The sequence below is a fragment of the Asterias rubens genome, chromosome 18, assembly GCF_902459465.1.
Source record: "Asterias rubens chromosome 18, eAstRub1.3, whole genome shotgun sequence".
Classification (NCBI taxonomy): domain Eukaryota; kingdom Metazoa; phylum Echinodermata; class Asteroidea; order Forcipulatida; family Asteriidae; genus Asterias; species Asterias rubens.
Window position 1 is genome coordinate 505,722 of NC_047079.1, and position 17,397 is coordinate 523,118.

The following is a 17,397-nucleotide window of genomic DNA, read 5'->3' on the forward strand; positions in this document are numbered from 1 at the left end:
CGATCGCGGCGAAACACCCAATCGCTTCGTGGTCGGTCATGTCACGCTGGTAAACAACATGGAGTTAAAAGTTCGTGTTTGCAATCCGTCGGTCTTGTTGTCACAAGTTCAGAAAGGCAATCTCTCGGTAAGTTGGTTCTGCAACTCTAAAATGGATGTAACCGATTCCCAGTTGGCACCAGTCTCTACTCGTCTCTCACATCACAAATTTGGTGCAAGTGTACATGCACCATTTTCTATCATTGTTTTTGTCATATGTTCAGTTTTTAACTGCTAGGGTTTCTCTTTTTTAGCTGGTTTTATTCCATAGTGGGGTTTCAATGTATAAGAGGGTTCCCCCAACACCCTGTGCATTTTTTAAAGTGTCTTTTATTAGTGGTTTATCTAATATTTATTTTTACTTATTGTCGTCTTCTTATAATGTTCCTTTGTACCCCGCGGTGGTGCAATTTTTGTTTTTTTATCTATGCTATTTTTATCAATATTGTTATCTTGTAATGCCACATTATTCAGCTTCGTGCTGCCAGTTGGTTTTTTATTAAAATTGAATGAATGAATGAATAAATGAATGCAAGTGAAAGTGGGACATCGTAGGATAGGAGGTCCTGTTTTCAAGATCAAGGTGTCCCTAAAATCGTGGCAAATCTTTTATCTCTCTGTGTGCGATTTAAACAGTCCCTAGATAACAATATTTTGGTTGGAAAAGTTTCCGTAAGGCGCCACTACTTTTTCATTCGATATGAAATAATATAGTATCTAATTTACCTCAATGAGATATCCCTTTTTGTAAAAAAGAGTGAAAAAGTGGTGGCGCCATACGGAAAGTTGTCTCGTAGGAGGTCCTGTTTTCGAGGTGTCCCTAAAATCGTAGCAAATCTTTCACCTCTCTGTGCGCGATGTAAACGGTCCCTAGATAAAAAATTTGTGGTTTTATTTGCCAAGCAAAGAGTCTCCTCTCCCTTGACCAAAACTTAGAAACACGTAAGGCTCCACTGGTTATTTGCACTTGTAAATGCAAAAAGTTTGGTATTTTAGGCATTTCTACAAGGTACAAAAATATGTCATAATGTTGAGGCCATATAAAAATATTTGCCCACCAAAAAAGTTTCATCAAACACTATTTCAATTCACAATTCATGATGATCAAATCATGTGACTGAATATTTTGCTGAGCATTCTGAAGAAAAAAAATACAGGGGCTTAAAGAAGCCATGTGCCTTATAAGTATCATTTTCTAATATTTTTGGAGATTTTTATTTTTTAACCCTCATATAAATATTATTATTAATATTTAAATTTAAACATCAGCGTGTTGATTCAATTATCACTGTTTATTTATACGTTTTGTTATAAATTTTAAGGGAAAAAAGGGGGAAAAAAATAAATAAAAATCAGATTTGAAAGCCAATAATTTATTCACACTTTTTATTAAATTATTTGTTCTTGTTATTTTTTGCAAATTACCATGGGAATTTTACAAATTTCATTAAAAATATTTTGAATAAAACGAAGACAACTGCTGGCTATATTTATAGAGTCGTACACATGACAAAGTCTCAAAGAACACTTGTAGTCACTGCAGATGTTTCTTCCATGTATGGCTTCACCGGGAAACCATACTTTCTTGTTTGCCGATGAAAACAGGAAAAACTCAAAACAAATGGGGCCAGTTGAAGTCATCGAAGATCGGTGTGTAGTGTAAACATTTCAATGTCCATCAAGTTTTAATATATGTTTGCATAGGCCTACTTCATATTAACAAATGAAGATAATTAGGGCATCGGTTGATATATATGGCATCATTATTTTTTCCCCAATTCAAAAAAAAAGGCATAATAGCGTGAAAACTGGTAAGAGGAGGATCTGATGTTTCTTCCACGTATGGCTTCACCGGGACATGACGTCATTTCAGTACGGCGCCCTCGCCTTGAGGTCAAAAGCAGTCTGGTCCCCTGATCAAAGATTCCTTGACGTCTCTTGTTAAAAATCTTAGGTCAGGTATCACCCACAGTTAAAAATAGAGCATGACGCAACTTGTCGGGGTCGGGGGTCATCTCCAGGGAAACCATGTCTGCACGTACTAGTTGCGATAACGTAACCCTCCTCCAAACGGCCGCCAGGCCGGAGGGTTACGAGATTATTTTGATCGTCAAATAATGACAATCTGGTTCAATACGTATAATTTCAACAGCTAGTCAATGGATTTGCCCCATTTTTACCACTTTTAAAAATCATGAAACTTAATCCTCAATAAATGTCCAATGAACACTCAAGTCATAACACCTCTGAACAAATATTTATGAAGAAAAAGGACAAAAACTTACCAGATCCCGGAGCGATTTCCCAGGTTTATATATTTTGAACTTGTTGCATCGCTTTGCAAACACTTTATTAGGCACAACGCCTGCATTGACAATAGCTGGCATAAAAACTCCTGGATCTACGGCCGACAGGACTGACACTACGATTCCATACCCAACATCAACGATACTGTCCGAATGTTGACGACAACACGTTGTCGTTTGTAACATTTTGGATAACTTCGAAAAAGGAGGAATTCCTCCTTTTTGATCACGTGATTTTGGGTGATACCGGACCCTAAATTCGACAGAGCCTAGTCGGAGATTTTCGGGTCTGGGAACCAGACTAGGTCAAAAGGAGGTTGTTCATTGGCCAATCTATGTGCGTTTCAATTGTTTCGTCACCGTTTGACCTCAAAGTTGGCGGGTGGATGATGTCAATGCATTAGGTCTATTCTTTCTCGTTTACCTTGAAAACAGGAAAAACTCAAAACAAATGGGACCAGTTGAAGTCATCAATGATCGCTGTATGGTGTGAACATTTCAATATCCAACAAGTTTTTATTTATGCTTGCATACTTCATACGTTGTGTAAACAAATGAAGATAATTAGGGCATCGGTTGATATGGCATCATTATTTTTTTCCCAATTCAAAGAAAAAGGCATATAATATCGTAGCGTCATACCTTATCGACCCTCATATGTTTTCGAACCCCAATTTTGATTCCCGTTTACTGCGAGATTGTGCAAGCTGCACCGGTAACAGAAGCTATGCAGTTTACTCACGGTCTGTGTTTTCATCAGGCTTAATCATGCTGAGAATAAAGTTTTCTGTCGTTGGTTATGCTCAAACATTTATAAAATGATTGATTTTTGGTACAAATCACTAGTGCATTATTATGCCAACATTCAAATGAGTCAAAGAAACATCATCCAACCTCGAAAGTTAAAAACAAAATTACTATCTGCTAGATTGAGTTTCATTCTGCTTTAGTCACTAGATGGATCACGTGAGGTGGTTACTATTTGGGATTCTATGGTGTGCCAATATGGGGGAAAAATTAAAATATTTTAAAGACAGTGTACACTATTGGTAATTGTTAAAGACCAGTCTTCTCACCTAGTGTATCTCAACATATAGGCCTATGCATAAAATAACAAACCTGTGAAAATTTGAGCTCGATCAGTCGTCAGAGTTGCGAGATAACTATGAAAGAAAAAAACACCCTTGTCACACGAAGTTGTGTGCTAGATGCTTGATTTCGAGACCTCAAGTTCTAAACTTGAGGTCTTGAAATCAAATGCGTGGAAAATTACTCCTTTTTCTAAAACTACGTCACTTTATTCTCACAATGTTTTATACTATCAACCTCTCCCCATTACTCGTTACCAAGTAAGGTTTTATGCCAAAAATTATTTTGAGTAATTTTGGTCTTACATAAACGTGTACATTGCGAGAGATAGTCCGTTGTGGTCCATTGTGAATACTAGTGTAGTGGTCATCATGGTCATATGGGGTGGGTGACTGCTCTATTGTAGGGTCGTAATATGTTATCGACCCTCACACGTTTTCGATCCCCAACTTTGATTCCCGTTTACCGCGAGACTGTGTAAGCTAAATCATGCTGGGAATAAAGTTTCCTATCGTATGTCAGTCCGCGCAAAGTGCAGATAATGCAACGTTGCATTATTGTGCAACGTTGAGTAGCAGAATTGAGAAATGTTGACGAATTGCACTACTTCAAAGTTGCACTATTCTGCAACTCCCGATTCAAATAAACACAAAAAGGGAATCGAAAAAGGCTTTGTTGGAATAGTTAAAATCATTAATAGTATCGTTAAGTTCCTTACCCAACTTTCTATCTGTGCAAACCAAAAAGTTATCTGTGCGTTTTCGCGCAAATGGCTTTTGAAAATCATCACTCCACCCCCGGTGAGATGATCATGAATTGTTCTTGAAGACCCATGAACAGTTCAGGTTTGTTCATTGACATCAGTTCATGAACTGGCCATCAAACTTTTCATGATGTTCTTGAACAGTTCATGAATGTTCTTGAACAACAAATGGAACAATTGGTTGATGAACTTTTCATGAACAATTTTCATGAATTTTTCTCAAACATTTTTCATGAAGTTTTTAATGAACATTTTGTTCAAGAAAAATTCACATTTGTTTGTCAATTCTTGATTCTGCCCAGTGGCAGGTAGTTAATAACTTATAACTCACTTATTGTTAAGGGGCATATTATAATCAACATTAATACTCATGTTTCATTTCAATATATTTTATACAGATCCTATCTGAGTATACACCTTAACAATTCGTCAGCAATTTCACGAAGGGCCAAAAACCTTTAAAAAAATTTTGGTGGATTTGACTATTGTGGTCTGGATCTAACTATTTACGAAGTTATACATGTAGGTCTCAAATTTTTCTAGTTTCTTAATTACGCTAATTTGATGAATGACAAAACCCTCAAGAACCTGGAATTATAATTTCACGAATAGCCAAAAACCTTTTTGTACTTTATGTGTATACCTTACCACGTTGATTGTACAGCTGGCACAGTGCCAATCATGAGCGCGCCGGCTTTTGTGTTTTCACGAAGAGCCAAAAACTTAAAAGGACAAAAAATAAGCACCACCCGGTATTACGTTTTCACGAAGTGCATTAAAGTGTTTTGCTCTACCGCGTGGAATTATCCCTTGGCACGATGTCAAAAGTGGGTGCTTCGGCTTTTGCATTTTCACGAACTGCCAAAAAGTTTACATGACGCGCTGCACGCAGACCATGTTTTGTAACGTTTTCACGAAGAGAACATTTTGTTAATTAAATAATTACTCATTTATTAAACACGTTAGGGACAAAATTGAAACAGATTTGTATGATTTACATGTAGGATCTCTCCTTCCCTGACATGTAAACAATTCCAAGATTAAATTTTGAATAGTCTACCAACTACAACTAGTAGTTTCAAAATTAGCTAAACTTAAAACGCGGTTTTCTCGAAACAGACATATTTGGCTGCAGGGGACTTTTTGGCCCTTCGTGAAATTGCTGACTATATACGGCTTTGCTATACAACAACCCAGCAGGCACAAGATGGTCATAGTAATGTTAAATCAATGTCAAATCCCAACGTCGGATGACGGTCGGCTCATGGTTCTATGTGAAAGTTTGTAGGACGTATGTTATCGACCATGTTACAACGTAATTTTTCCGACCACAAACCGACGTTGGCATATTGTCAATTAATGACATCGTTTAGACGTTATAATACACCAAACTTGACGTTACATCAATTATGTTTATTATTTATTAGTTAATTTATTTTTAATTATTAACATCAATTAATACAATGCACACATAGGGCCTACAATCCGCTTGATCTCCCTTCGTCAACCTCTAGTCACCGCACCTATGATATACGGTGTACTATTCAATGGTACAGCATGTGTATATATACCGATCGGTTTCAAGAATTTTGCAGTCATGAGTGTTAGATTGTAATTAAAACTTTGTAGTTTTAATTAAAATTTTTGAATTAAGCTGTCAAATTTAGTTCACACATTTAATTTATCACAAAATCTAATTACCGATTAATTTGTTGTATAATGCAGTATGTAACCACATCTAGGCCTGACCTCAAAATTTGCATAACATGCAAATGATGTCACGACGGTAAATTGCCGTTACAAGCTGACCATAATATGACGAAATACTGATGTACATATTATGACGTCATACTAACGTCACAGGTTGACCAAAATATAATGACACTACATACTGGTTATAATATAAACAATAACATTACGTTTGTTAATGGTCGGCTTATGGTAATACAATTATGGTTACAAAGGGAAATACAAAAGACGTCTATGCAACGTCTGCTCAATGACGTTACTATCTGGTAACGTCATTGAGCGATGTCCTATTATGGTCAGACTGTTGTAATAAAACGATGGTTAGATTATGACAACAAAATTAAGTCTAAGCAACTATTAAGTTATAAATCTACCTAAAATGTAACGTTCATTTTCGGTTACATTTCAGTTATCATAGTCATGATCATCTTACGACGTCCATACGACGTTATTAATTTACGTTTGATTCTTGTCGCCAATCTGACGTTGCATTTTAGTAACTTTTTGGTAATCTGACGTCGCGACTCAAAATCAACCATAATATGATGTCAGAAAGACGTTGTGTGCCTGCTGGGATCACTTTTAAAAGTTATGCAATATCTTATGAATGTTCAAACTTATTCCCGGCCAAACTTCGCCAGGAAATCTGTAATACAAGATGTGTTTTTGTTGTTTGGTTAACAGAGTAATAATGTGCGAAAATAACTTGTCGGAACATAGGGATGTCTGAATTTAGGGACGGAACATGGGTGTCGGAATATAGGTTCAGTTGTCGGAACATAGGGGTGTCGGAATATTAGGGTCGGAACATAGGGGTGTCGGAACATAGGGATGTCGGAACATAGGGGTGTCGGAATTTAGGTGTGTAACCGCTGCGTGTACTGTACTGACTACTGGGGCTACTGGTGGATACCGGTCACTATGGCACCTTGCAAACTCGGCAACTGCAAACTCAGCACCTTGCCAACTCAGCACCTACAACCTTGGCACCTTGCAAACTCGGCACCTTGCAATTTCGGCATCCACAAACTCGGCACATGTGCAAATACAAACCCGGCACCCAGTTAAAAAGTTTGATTTTCACACTGCGTGGTAGGCCTCATTTTAATGTAACAGTTCAGTCCCACCATTGTTCCATAAAAAGCTTGATTTTGTTATAAAGTTATTAGTAGTAACATTACAAATAATATTGGAATATTGCGGTAATGTAACCTCCGGATGGCAGGAGGGTTACGTTATCGCAACCAAAACACTTTATAACAATACAATTCTATTTTCCCCCATTTCAGACCAGCCATGTTTGGTTTAGGAGGTCCGAAACCCCATCTGTGTATTTTCTCTTTAATTTAGGCATATTATTTACATACATGTATTACGTTTATCAGAATTTATTACACTTACAGTTTACACTACAGTCTGCAAGATTATCCAAATTTAAAAAAAAAAAAATTCACTTTCACTTAAAATACTTAAATATTTTCCCCATATTGGCACGCCATAGAATCTCAAATAACATCCACATCATGTGATCTATCTAGTGACTGAAGGAGAATGAAACTTGATCTAGCACTATGATATTTTTGTTTTGAACTTTCAAGAATGGATGTTGTTTCTTTGACTTATTGGATTGTTGGTATAACATTCTATTGTTGGCACAAGTGATCAATCTATACCAAAAATTCATCATTTTATAAAAACCTATGATAGGAAACTTTATTCTCAGCATTGATTAAGCCTGATGAAACCACAGACCTTGAGTAAACAGCAGAGCTTCTGTCACCGGTGGAGCTTGCACAGTCTCACAGTAAATGGGAATCAAAGTTTGGGGTTGACAATACATTTATGTGACTATCAAAAACATATGATCATGAATGGGTTTCTAAAAATGTTTAACAAATTTGGAATAAAACAAATATTTGTACATTTTTGTGGAACAAAAAAAATGTTGAAGTTTTTTTCAAGCTCAAACATTGACATATAAAAAAGGAATTCAAATTAAAATCTTAAAGTTTTTAAATAAAGTGTTAAAACAAAAATCAAATTCTCTGTCACTGGTTCCAGTTGAATGAGCTGAAACATTGAAAAATATAAATGGTCATCATAACTCCTGATTGCAATGATGTACTGACTTGAAACTTAAGTCAAATATTGCTTCTTTTATGTTGATTCATATGAAAAGATAAAACTCGCAGAATTAATCACTGGATTCAGTTGAATGAGCTAAAACATTGAAAAGCTTGAATAAGCAAAACTCCTTATTTCCTTGATGTAAGCAGATACTGACTTGAACTTAAATCCAATATTGCTTCGTACATGTAGATAATATGAAAAGATAAAACTCAAAGAACACTGGTTCCAGTTGAATGAGATAAAGCAATGAAAACCTTAAATTAATGGTCATTACTTCATACTTCAAGTCAGTATTCCCACCCCTTTACCATCAGTTGATCAAATAATTGTTTTTCTGTCAGTCGTTGGTTCTATCTGGCGTTCAGCAGCTCGCCATGGCAGCTTCGCTGTTCTAGTTTTAAATCATCTCACAAACTTTTTTACACGACACTTGCACTTAATCGTGTGTTGAAATCTTACAAGTTTTGGTGCTTTTGTTGTGCAAGAGATCGTCCGCCATCCCGTGGTAATGCATGCACTGTATTGGAGCAATGTCACATGTTTCCAGTACTTTGATTGGTTGTCATTTTAATGAATATTCAGAAGCTAGTATATGGCGTGCAAAATTTAAAAAAAATCAAAGTTTTTATTAATTTTACAAAAGTTTTATTAAGTGATTGTCCTTAGACATTTCGATATAACTCAAAACAATAGCTACATAGTTGGTCCTATTGTCTTGTAAGTTTTAGTTCTCTATTGTGTTTTGCAATTCTTGGACAAGTTTAATTTGAAGGCAGCTGTCACCATATAGCTCAATACGTATACATAGAATGGGAAGATGAAAAACTTGTGTCAGGTGTCAGGGATCTGATAGAAGTGAGCACGCCAATGACAAGCAGCTGGTTGAGAGTGAGATATGAGGCGCAGATGCATTGAAGGTGCAAACTCCCACTTCATGTACCAAGTGGTCCAGTGAGACATCCTCAGAGTACATTGTGTTATGCCGTCATCTTCACCATGTCCACTCAATTTCACAAATTTGTACTAACAGGCTCAAAATATTGTCCACTGTTTATTGAAGTCTGACACATGGAGCTGATGGAATCTCATTTGTGGAGATAAAACGCAAAGAAGTCACTCTAGTATTGCAAAGCCCCATAACCATGACAGCTTGAACAGTTAGGAAACCTAACTGTGCTGTGCTTCAGCAATAATATTGTCACGGCTGACTGAGTTGTTTTCACACCACTGACTGTGTTCAATTTTATCTTAACAAATTTCATTGGTACTTTACATTTTTGCAGAGGATTCTGCCTTCCAGTTACAACTACTGTATTTGTGAATACAGAGACACAGATACAAGCAGAGATGCTTTCCTTGCAACATTGGGAGTAAATATCAAAACAAAACCTGATGCAAGCAAATGGTTGCAGCAGTTTCAAAAGAAGTCTATGACGACGATGCGAGTGAGCAGAACTTGGCCACAGTCGGGCCCTGTAAATATCTTTAAGGTAAGATACATTTGCCAAGCAGTTCAGAAATCCTGGGGGTTTTCGAATGCCGGGGTCCATTTGACCTTAGTAGGTTGTGGATATTTTTATTTAAAAACCCCATCAAGTACTCTTCATTAATTGATCTATTGAATGTTTGTAAATTGAATGAAATAAATGGATTGGATGTTCATCTAGTTAGGTTGCAATGCTATTAGTAATTTGAAAACTGCCCATAACTTGAGAACAGTGTGTTCATTTGATGGACCATACTCAAATTGTACTAACAGCTTATACTCTTACATTTTTCACTTAAAGAAGCGATTCAGATGTCACCACAACACAAGGGCAGCTATAACAACAAATCAAAAGCTCTCCAGCAAGAACACAAGATGTCAAGCTTTCATCAATATTACTGTGCAGAAAATTGGGGTAAGAACCCGAAGGTCAGTTCAATTGAAATTTGTTTTAATTTACTTTTATGTTCTGAACCACCTCATTGTTATCAATCAATCAACAAATTAGTGAATAAATCAATTAATCGATCAATCAATCATTCAACCATCAATCAGTCATTCAATGAATCACTCAATCAATCAAGCAGGCAAGCAGTCAATCAATCAATCAATCAAGCAGGCAAGCAGGCAGTCAATCAACCAATCAATCAATCAATCAATCAATCAATCAATCAATCGATCAAGCAGGCAAGCAGGCAGTCAATCAATCAATCAATCAATCAGGCGATCAATTAATCGATCAAGCAGGCAAGCAAGCAATCAATCAATCAGTCAACCAATCAAGCAATCAATCATCAATCAATCAAGCAAAAGACATTAACAATGCTTAGTTCCAAAATCAAAACTTAAGCTCTGAGGAGCGATTCCTAGAGTTGTTTATTTGACTGATTGGAACCCTGTATAGTTTTTTGTTCAAATCAGGAATTATTGGGTCTTGAAAACCAAAATTGTTTGGAAGTAATCTGGTGAAATTGGATTAAAAAATTTGGAGCCTCTTCTTCAGTTTCTGGCTGATAGAGGTAGCAAATGATTACATTACATGACATGCCAAATAAATTTTTTTAGAAGTTTCTGTAAAAAAAAATACCTGTTGTTGTTTTGTGTGTGGTTAGAAAGCATCACTGCTGTGGAGACTACAAATTGTATGTGCTTGGGAACAGTAAACTGTTAACATTTTATTTGGTTTTTCTTCACTTCTAAAATACTTTGAAATAATTGTTCCCTGCAGGAAGAATGCCTCACATTGTCTGGAATTTCCAACAAGGTTAAGGATGGGATTTGACCACAATCATGCCTTAGAAAGTGCAGATGTCCTACGTCATCGTGATGTATGTAAAGCTACAAAGCATAAATTCAACAAGTTGTTCAAAGCTGGGCATAGTCCATCATCTGCTCTAGAAATTCATAAATATGACATGCAGTGTCTGTATAGAGATAACTACCTGCAAATGGCCTTAGCTGACCGTGCTGTTATCCCAGATGTCCAATGGTGTTACAGGTAAAACCAACAATAATTGGCTAACACAAAACACAATGTCCACAGATTTACATTAAACTTACACAGCTTGAAGAATATGATAGTAGAAAGCTTCCCTTGAAATTTTACTTACTGAGGTGCTGTAGTTTTTGAGAAAAGAGTAAAGCAAAAAACTTGCGTCTCATTTATAGCATGTAAAAACGTATAAACCAGTTATGCTATGGTTATGGTATATAATATCATAACTGGTTGGGATTTCACATGCTAAAATAATTTTCGTCTTCCTGAGACGAAAATTATTTTGTGACATGTTTTACTCAAAAACTACAGAACCTCAGTTAGTAGTATTTGAAGAGAAGCTTTCCACTATCATTATTTTTAAACCCTGTAGGTTAAATGTAAATCTGTGACTGGGTCCATGGCGTTTTGTACACCATCGGGGGGAAATTCGGGTGCCATTTCCCCCCGAGGAGTCTCCCGACGATGACTAGAGCAAGCTAGTCGAAACGTTGAGACCAATTTCAGAACTGACTCCGCGGCAGTACAGTTAATTACGATCCTGTAAGCTAAAGTAGTAGTCCAGTCTAATTTCTATACCATCCGCCCTGGTAATAGTTAATAAGCAGGACAGTTCTTTTCAGAACTGAGAAGTCTCCGGAACCTCCGATTATCTACTCCACGGCAGTAGAATAAATCAAGACAGTTCCCTAAGAACAACTCTACCTGGCAAGTAGATACACACATGGTGTTACCGCAAACCCAATATACATTGATACCTCACCATGCAATGCCTCAAATCCTATAACAGGGATATTGGAATTGAAGGCCTTCGGGTTACAGTTTTTAGGTAAACTTTTTTAATTCCAGGCATATATGTCTCTGGTTTTTGTTTTGTTTTTGATTATGTTTGTATTTTGTATGTGTTTTTATGCCAAATAAATAATAATAATAATAATATTAAAAATAATAATAATAATAATAATCAAGGTAATGTACACTGGTTAACATCACTCATGTTATCCGCCGCGCTGTGCATCATGCGTAGTGCGCATCCTTAGCCGTGGTACATGCGTATTTGTTGCACGGCTGTTATTTTATGCCTATTTTCAAAATACACTACATCCTTCTTTGTATGTCATGATATTATGACCACATACTAAATTAGTGGCACTATAAATCTACTAAGAGGAACGTAACAGAATTGGTAAGAAGAAAAAGAATCGTGAAGATCACAGATTTACTTAAAACTTACACGGTCTAATTATGATGATAGTTAAAAAGAATCCCTTGAAATATTTCTGTCTGAAATGTCATATTTGATGAGAAATAAATAATCTAGCTTCGCGTTTGGAGTTTATCGCTCAGTGAGCGTTTTATTCATTTATATGTTGGCATTGATGCAATGCAAAATGTGTAATCAGTTTTTCACTATTCTCTCATGACCCAGATGGCTGATCGATCTCAAACTTCTACAGTTTTGTCAGTTCATGTATATGGTGGATTACATGAAGTGCTTACACTGCCAGCACTGTTTTGTTAGCAACAAAAAAACAATTCTGTAATGTTCCTTTAGAAATAAAATGAAACATTTAATTTTTTCAGAAAAACGTTCTTGCCATTGAAAAGCAAGCTTGACATCCTAATGAAATTGTGGACTTGATCATAAAGAATACATCACCCTTGTACATGTTGTACATGTTGTACTATGTGGAATGCCCTCCCAAACAATGCACATTGACCATTTCCTTTTTGTATACTTTGACTCCCAAAATGGCAGATGTGCTTGTGAATGCACTGTGCGTTGTGAAAGGGGTCAATAAACAAGATTTCACAGATCGTGTTCACATGACTTGTAAGATAAAAGGTTGCAGTTTGTCCAAATTCATATCAAAATATTAGACTTACAAATGTACCTGCAGTAGAAAAGATATTGATAATAAACAAATAAAGAAATGTTTTGAAGGAAAGTTGACTAACTTGTAGCGTGGATTGTCTCATTTGACAGGTTATACTACAAGACTGTGAGTACTGTACAGAGACGTAAAGGAGCTGAGGAATTGATATCCGACTTGCAGGCTTCTGTCAACAAGTATAATGCCAAGGTTCAACAACCAATCATCACTATCAAGGTCACTGCTGATAACAACACTGCCGTAGCCATGTCATCTCTATTGATGCAAAGGGTTTCTGCTGAGTTTAAACAAAGTGGGGAAATGGTGTTTGTCAATTCAATGCCAGTGGATCGAAAAAACGTTCACGTGTTTAATTTTATGACTCCAACCAATATAGGAGGTCTTCCTGTTGGTTGCCTGATCACCACAAACAAATCACCAGACACAATGTCACAGGCATTATCTTTGTATAAGTCGTTGTTAACAAAGGAAGCATTTAACGGGCAAGGTAATAAAGGGCCACGTATCTTCATTATTGATGACAGTGAGTCTCAGAAGAGTGCTGTTCAAAAGGTCTTTCCTGATTCCCAAGTTATTCTATGTGCATTCAGTATGCTGAAAACAATGTGGGGATGGTTATGGGGTACCAAGACAAAGCATGGAATACCAGCTGCTGATAGGCCACATCTCTTTGCGCTGGTTAAAGCTATGCTTTGTGCAGAATCACCAGGGATGTTGGAAATGTTTTATCAGCGAGCACATGAAGACAACATTGCAAGAAAATTCCCAAAGTTCACAGAATACTTGGCAAGAGTTTTTGAGAAGCGCAACACTTGGGCACTTTGCCTCATGTTTTCCATGCCTTTTGACCAAAGCAACACACATCAAGTTTTTAAGGCAGCGATGCAAGTAACCAAGGATAAGCTTGTCATGCCTTTAAAGGCATTCAATGTGGTGCAGTTAGTTGACTTCCTTGTCACTAGAACAGATCCATTCTATCGGATGAAGCTCACTGATGCTGTTAACAATAAAGCAGACTGTCTTCCAGGTTTGCAAGGGGAGCAGAATGTTAGCTCAGATGGTATTGTCCAGTTAACAGCTACAGAATATGAGGTACCAGGTGAGAAACAGGATGATACGTACACTGTTAATATGGAATTGCTCATGTGTACATGTTCCATTGGACACAGTGGTTACCCCTGTATACATCAGGGTGCTGTTGTTAAGATGCTTAATCTACCCACTGTGAACTTTATTTCACTCGACAACCAAGTACAAGAAAAGCTTCATTACATTGCTACTGGTCAAAAGAGACAGTTGTCATTAGTTGAGCCAAGTAAGCCAAGAAAGGAGCCTCCTTCTGAACTATTAACATCTATTGCACCACAGGGTACCAGACGAGATACACACATTGCTACTGGTCATAAGAGACAGTTGTCATTAGTTGAGCCAAGTAAGCCAAGAAAGGAGCCTCCTTCTGAACTATTAACATCTATTGCACCACAGGGTACCAGACGAGATACACACATTGCTACTGGTCATAAGAGACAGTTGTCATTAGTTGAGCCAAGTCAGCCAAGAAAGAAGCCTCCTTCTGAACCAGTAACATCTATTGCACCTCAGGGTACCAGACGAGATACACACATTGCTACTGGTCATAAGAGACAGTTGTCATTAGTTGAGCCAAGTCAGCCAAGAAAGGAGCGTCCATCTGATCCAGTAACATCTATTGCACCACAGGGTACCAGACAAGATCAAGAAACTGCTGTAGATGCTACTTCTATTGTTAATGTGAGAAATAAAACAGAGACATTGGCTGATAATACAGCTGACATAGAACTTGAGAAATTTTCAAATATGTTGGATAATTTGAAAGAAGTTATCTCACATAAGGTGCAAACAGGTGATGCAGCAATGTATCGACAGGCAGTGAGAGCTTTTACACAAAACTATGAATCCTTGACAACAGACTCACTGTTAATATCAGCCATGTTCAATTTTGGCAAAGTTTGACAATATAAGGCATTTCATAAATTTGTTAAATAGGATTCACTTTTAAGATCTTACAGAATAAATTATTGTTGAGAATGTCACAATGAAACCATAGAATCGTCATCATCATGGCCTATCCAGTCATAAAGGACGATGAGCTTGTCGTCTGTCACAGTCATCAATGTAGCCGAGAGAGCAGATTGCGTACCCAGAGGGAATTGCAGAATGACTGGAGGAGCAATTCTAAGCAACAATCTCCAAGGTGGCAACCATGTGGCAACTGGGACGTTGAAAGCAGGACATCTTTGAAGTGCAGCCTGGGTCGTTTATGTAGACGTCGGGCATCAGCCAGTTCAATTAAGAAGATGTCCTTCCGGGAGGCAGCCGGTTTCAGTCTGCAGACATGAAAAGTCCAGCGAAGGCAGCGCACTCTCAGCATGGTGAACATATCAGTTATACTATAGTGAGTTTAAGGATGGAGGTGTTCGGGAACCAATCAAACCAGGAGATGCCAAGTATGGAGCGAAGGCAACAAAAGTAGGGTGGGTTCAGGCGACTTTCCTTGCGACTGTATGTGGGCCAAGACACACTGCAATAAAGTTAATCTCAAATATCATAGATTCCCTTGAATTAATTGATCTTTGCAGAGTTGATTATTTTAAGTGTCTATTATCATCTTTGGGGTAATACTGACTCGTCAGATATTGTTCCTGGTTATAAAACAGATCACTCTATGGTCACTTTGACTCTTTCCAACGATAACAAAAGGGGCAGAGGTTTTTGGAAATTCAATTCTTTATTTTTGTTTGTAAAAACAAAAACGCCGTCAAGTACATTACAAAAGTCAACACCTCAGATAACCCTAGTATTCTCTGGGAAATTAATAAAAGCGAGATTAGGGGTGATACAGTCGAGTATGCGAGGTGTTGAATTCCCCGAGATGTAAGCAGAGGCAGCTAGAGAAGATTTTTGAAAGCAGGGCTAGGAGGGCTATTGAGGTACAGGGCATGTTGGATTGAGGTTGGTGAAAAGAAAAGCGTTTTCCTAGTTTAGAAAAACAGAATTTTAAGATTAAATCCTTTTCCAAACTTGGGTGTGAGAACAAGGATGTCATCACAGATCAGGCTGAAATTTTGAAGCAGGGGCTCAATTTTTATTCAAAATTATATCATTCTAATTCTACAGAGCAGGATCAATTCGACGTGTTTCGTCCCAACAGTGTTGACAACAAATTATCCGAAGATGACAATTTGTTTTGCTTTTTCTGTGATTTGTTGTCTTTGTATGCATATGGGATAAAATATAAATAGAAAAATACATCTAAAAGTATAAACAAAATATGTTGAGACCTGAACTTTTGTGTACTTTCAGTGGGGAAATGCTTGTGATTAATATAAGCCCATTTTTAAAGGCCTAGTATTCACCAACAGAGTAAGGGTTTGGGAGTCGTGACACTTGTGTCCCTGAGCAAGTCACTTATATGTAACTATAATTGATCTCGCCACCCAGAGGAAAACGGGTACCAGTTAGGGCAGAGATGGTTCTTGTGGTTGACTTAGCCGAGTAGCGCATTGTTGCACAGGGCTCCCTTGGGAGCTGAGACGGTTTAAGGAATGATTTAAGGCCCAGTGACCAGGGGTAATAATGTGTTGCGCTAGGGAACGCCCTTCGGGTGTGAAAAGTGCTTTATAAAACTACCTAATATGATAAGTATAATCTGTTGATTATTGGATGGGTATGAAAGGAATGGATGAATGAATGCACCTGCATTTAATTGTTCTTTACAGAAAGAACAGAAGAAACCCTTACAGCATTGTACAGCCTTAGCCGAGCCAAAACATGGCTTCTAGCATTTTATAAAGGCATTGTATTTTTTCATGAATTTCCTTACTATTTTTCTCACTAGCCAATAAGACCTTCAAGCTTGTCACATCAATCGCACACTAGAATTTTCACTCGTCCATTTCCAGCATGACTTAAAATTCCCCTTTTTGGCGAGCTGTGAAGCAAGTGCAGGGCTATGCAATACCAATTTCCGTACGGCGTTAGAGTTAATTATTTTATGTACAAGCCCAAATGAGATTGTTATGTATAATTGCCAGTCATTTTCTGTAATCTTTAGCTATGTTATGTTCTCCAGTAATGTTGAAGATTTTGGAATAGAAGAAATGTTAAGTTTTTTGAATAAAAAATGTTAACTTTTATTTTCTGGTGACTCAATTATTGACCTTCCTGATTTTAAAAGAACCAAACTCGAACCAGTTACATGGAGATGTTAGAAGCATTGATCTATAACACCCTATACATATTTTCACTTGGTACATTATTCCTATTACAACCAATGTACGATACCTTTAGCAATGATAGCTTCTTGGCACCTTATAAATATGTTAGGGTTTTTTGTACGAGTTGTTAAATCAAGAATTGACTGCGTTTACTCATGCTACATGTATGGTAGAAACTACATCCCCCAA

At 37.2% G+C, this 17,397-nt stretch overlaps 1 protein-coding gene across 1 annotated transcript; it reads left to right on the forward strand.

Annotated features, from left to right (window-relative positions):
* The first annotated feature begins 38 nt into the window (after positions 1–38).
* LOC117302704 lies at positions 39–17,125 on the forward strand. The gene is made up of 5 exons (XM_033786702.1): positions 39–127; positions 9,360–9,566; positions 9,864–9,991; positions 10,791–11,060; positions 13,045–17,125. The coding sequence occupies exons 1-5, from the start codon at positions 59–61 to the stop codon at positions 14,942–14,944; spliced, it is 2,574 nt and encodes an 857-aa protein (XP_033642593.1). The 5' UTR covers positions 39–58; the 3' UTR covers positions 14,945–17,125.
* Positions 17,126–17,397: the final 272 nt, after the last annotated feature.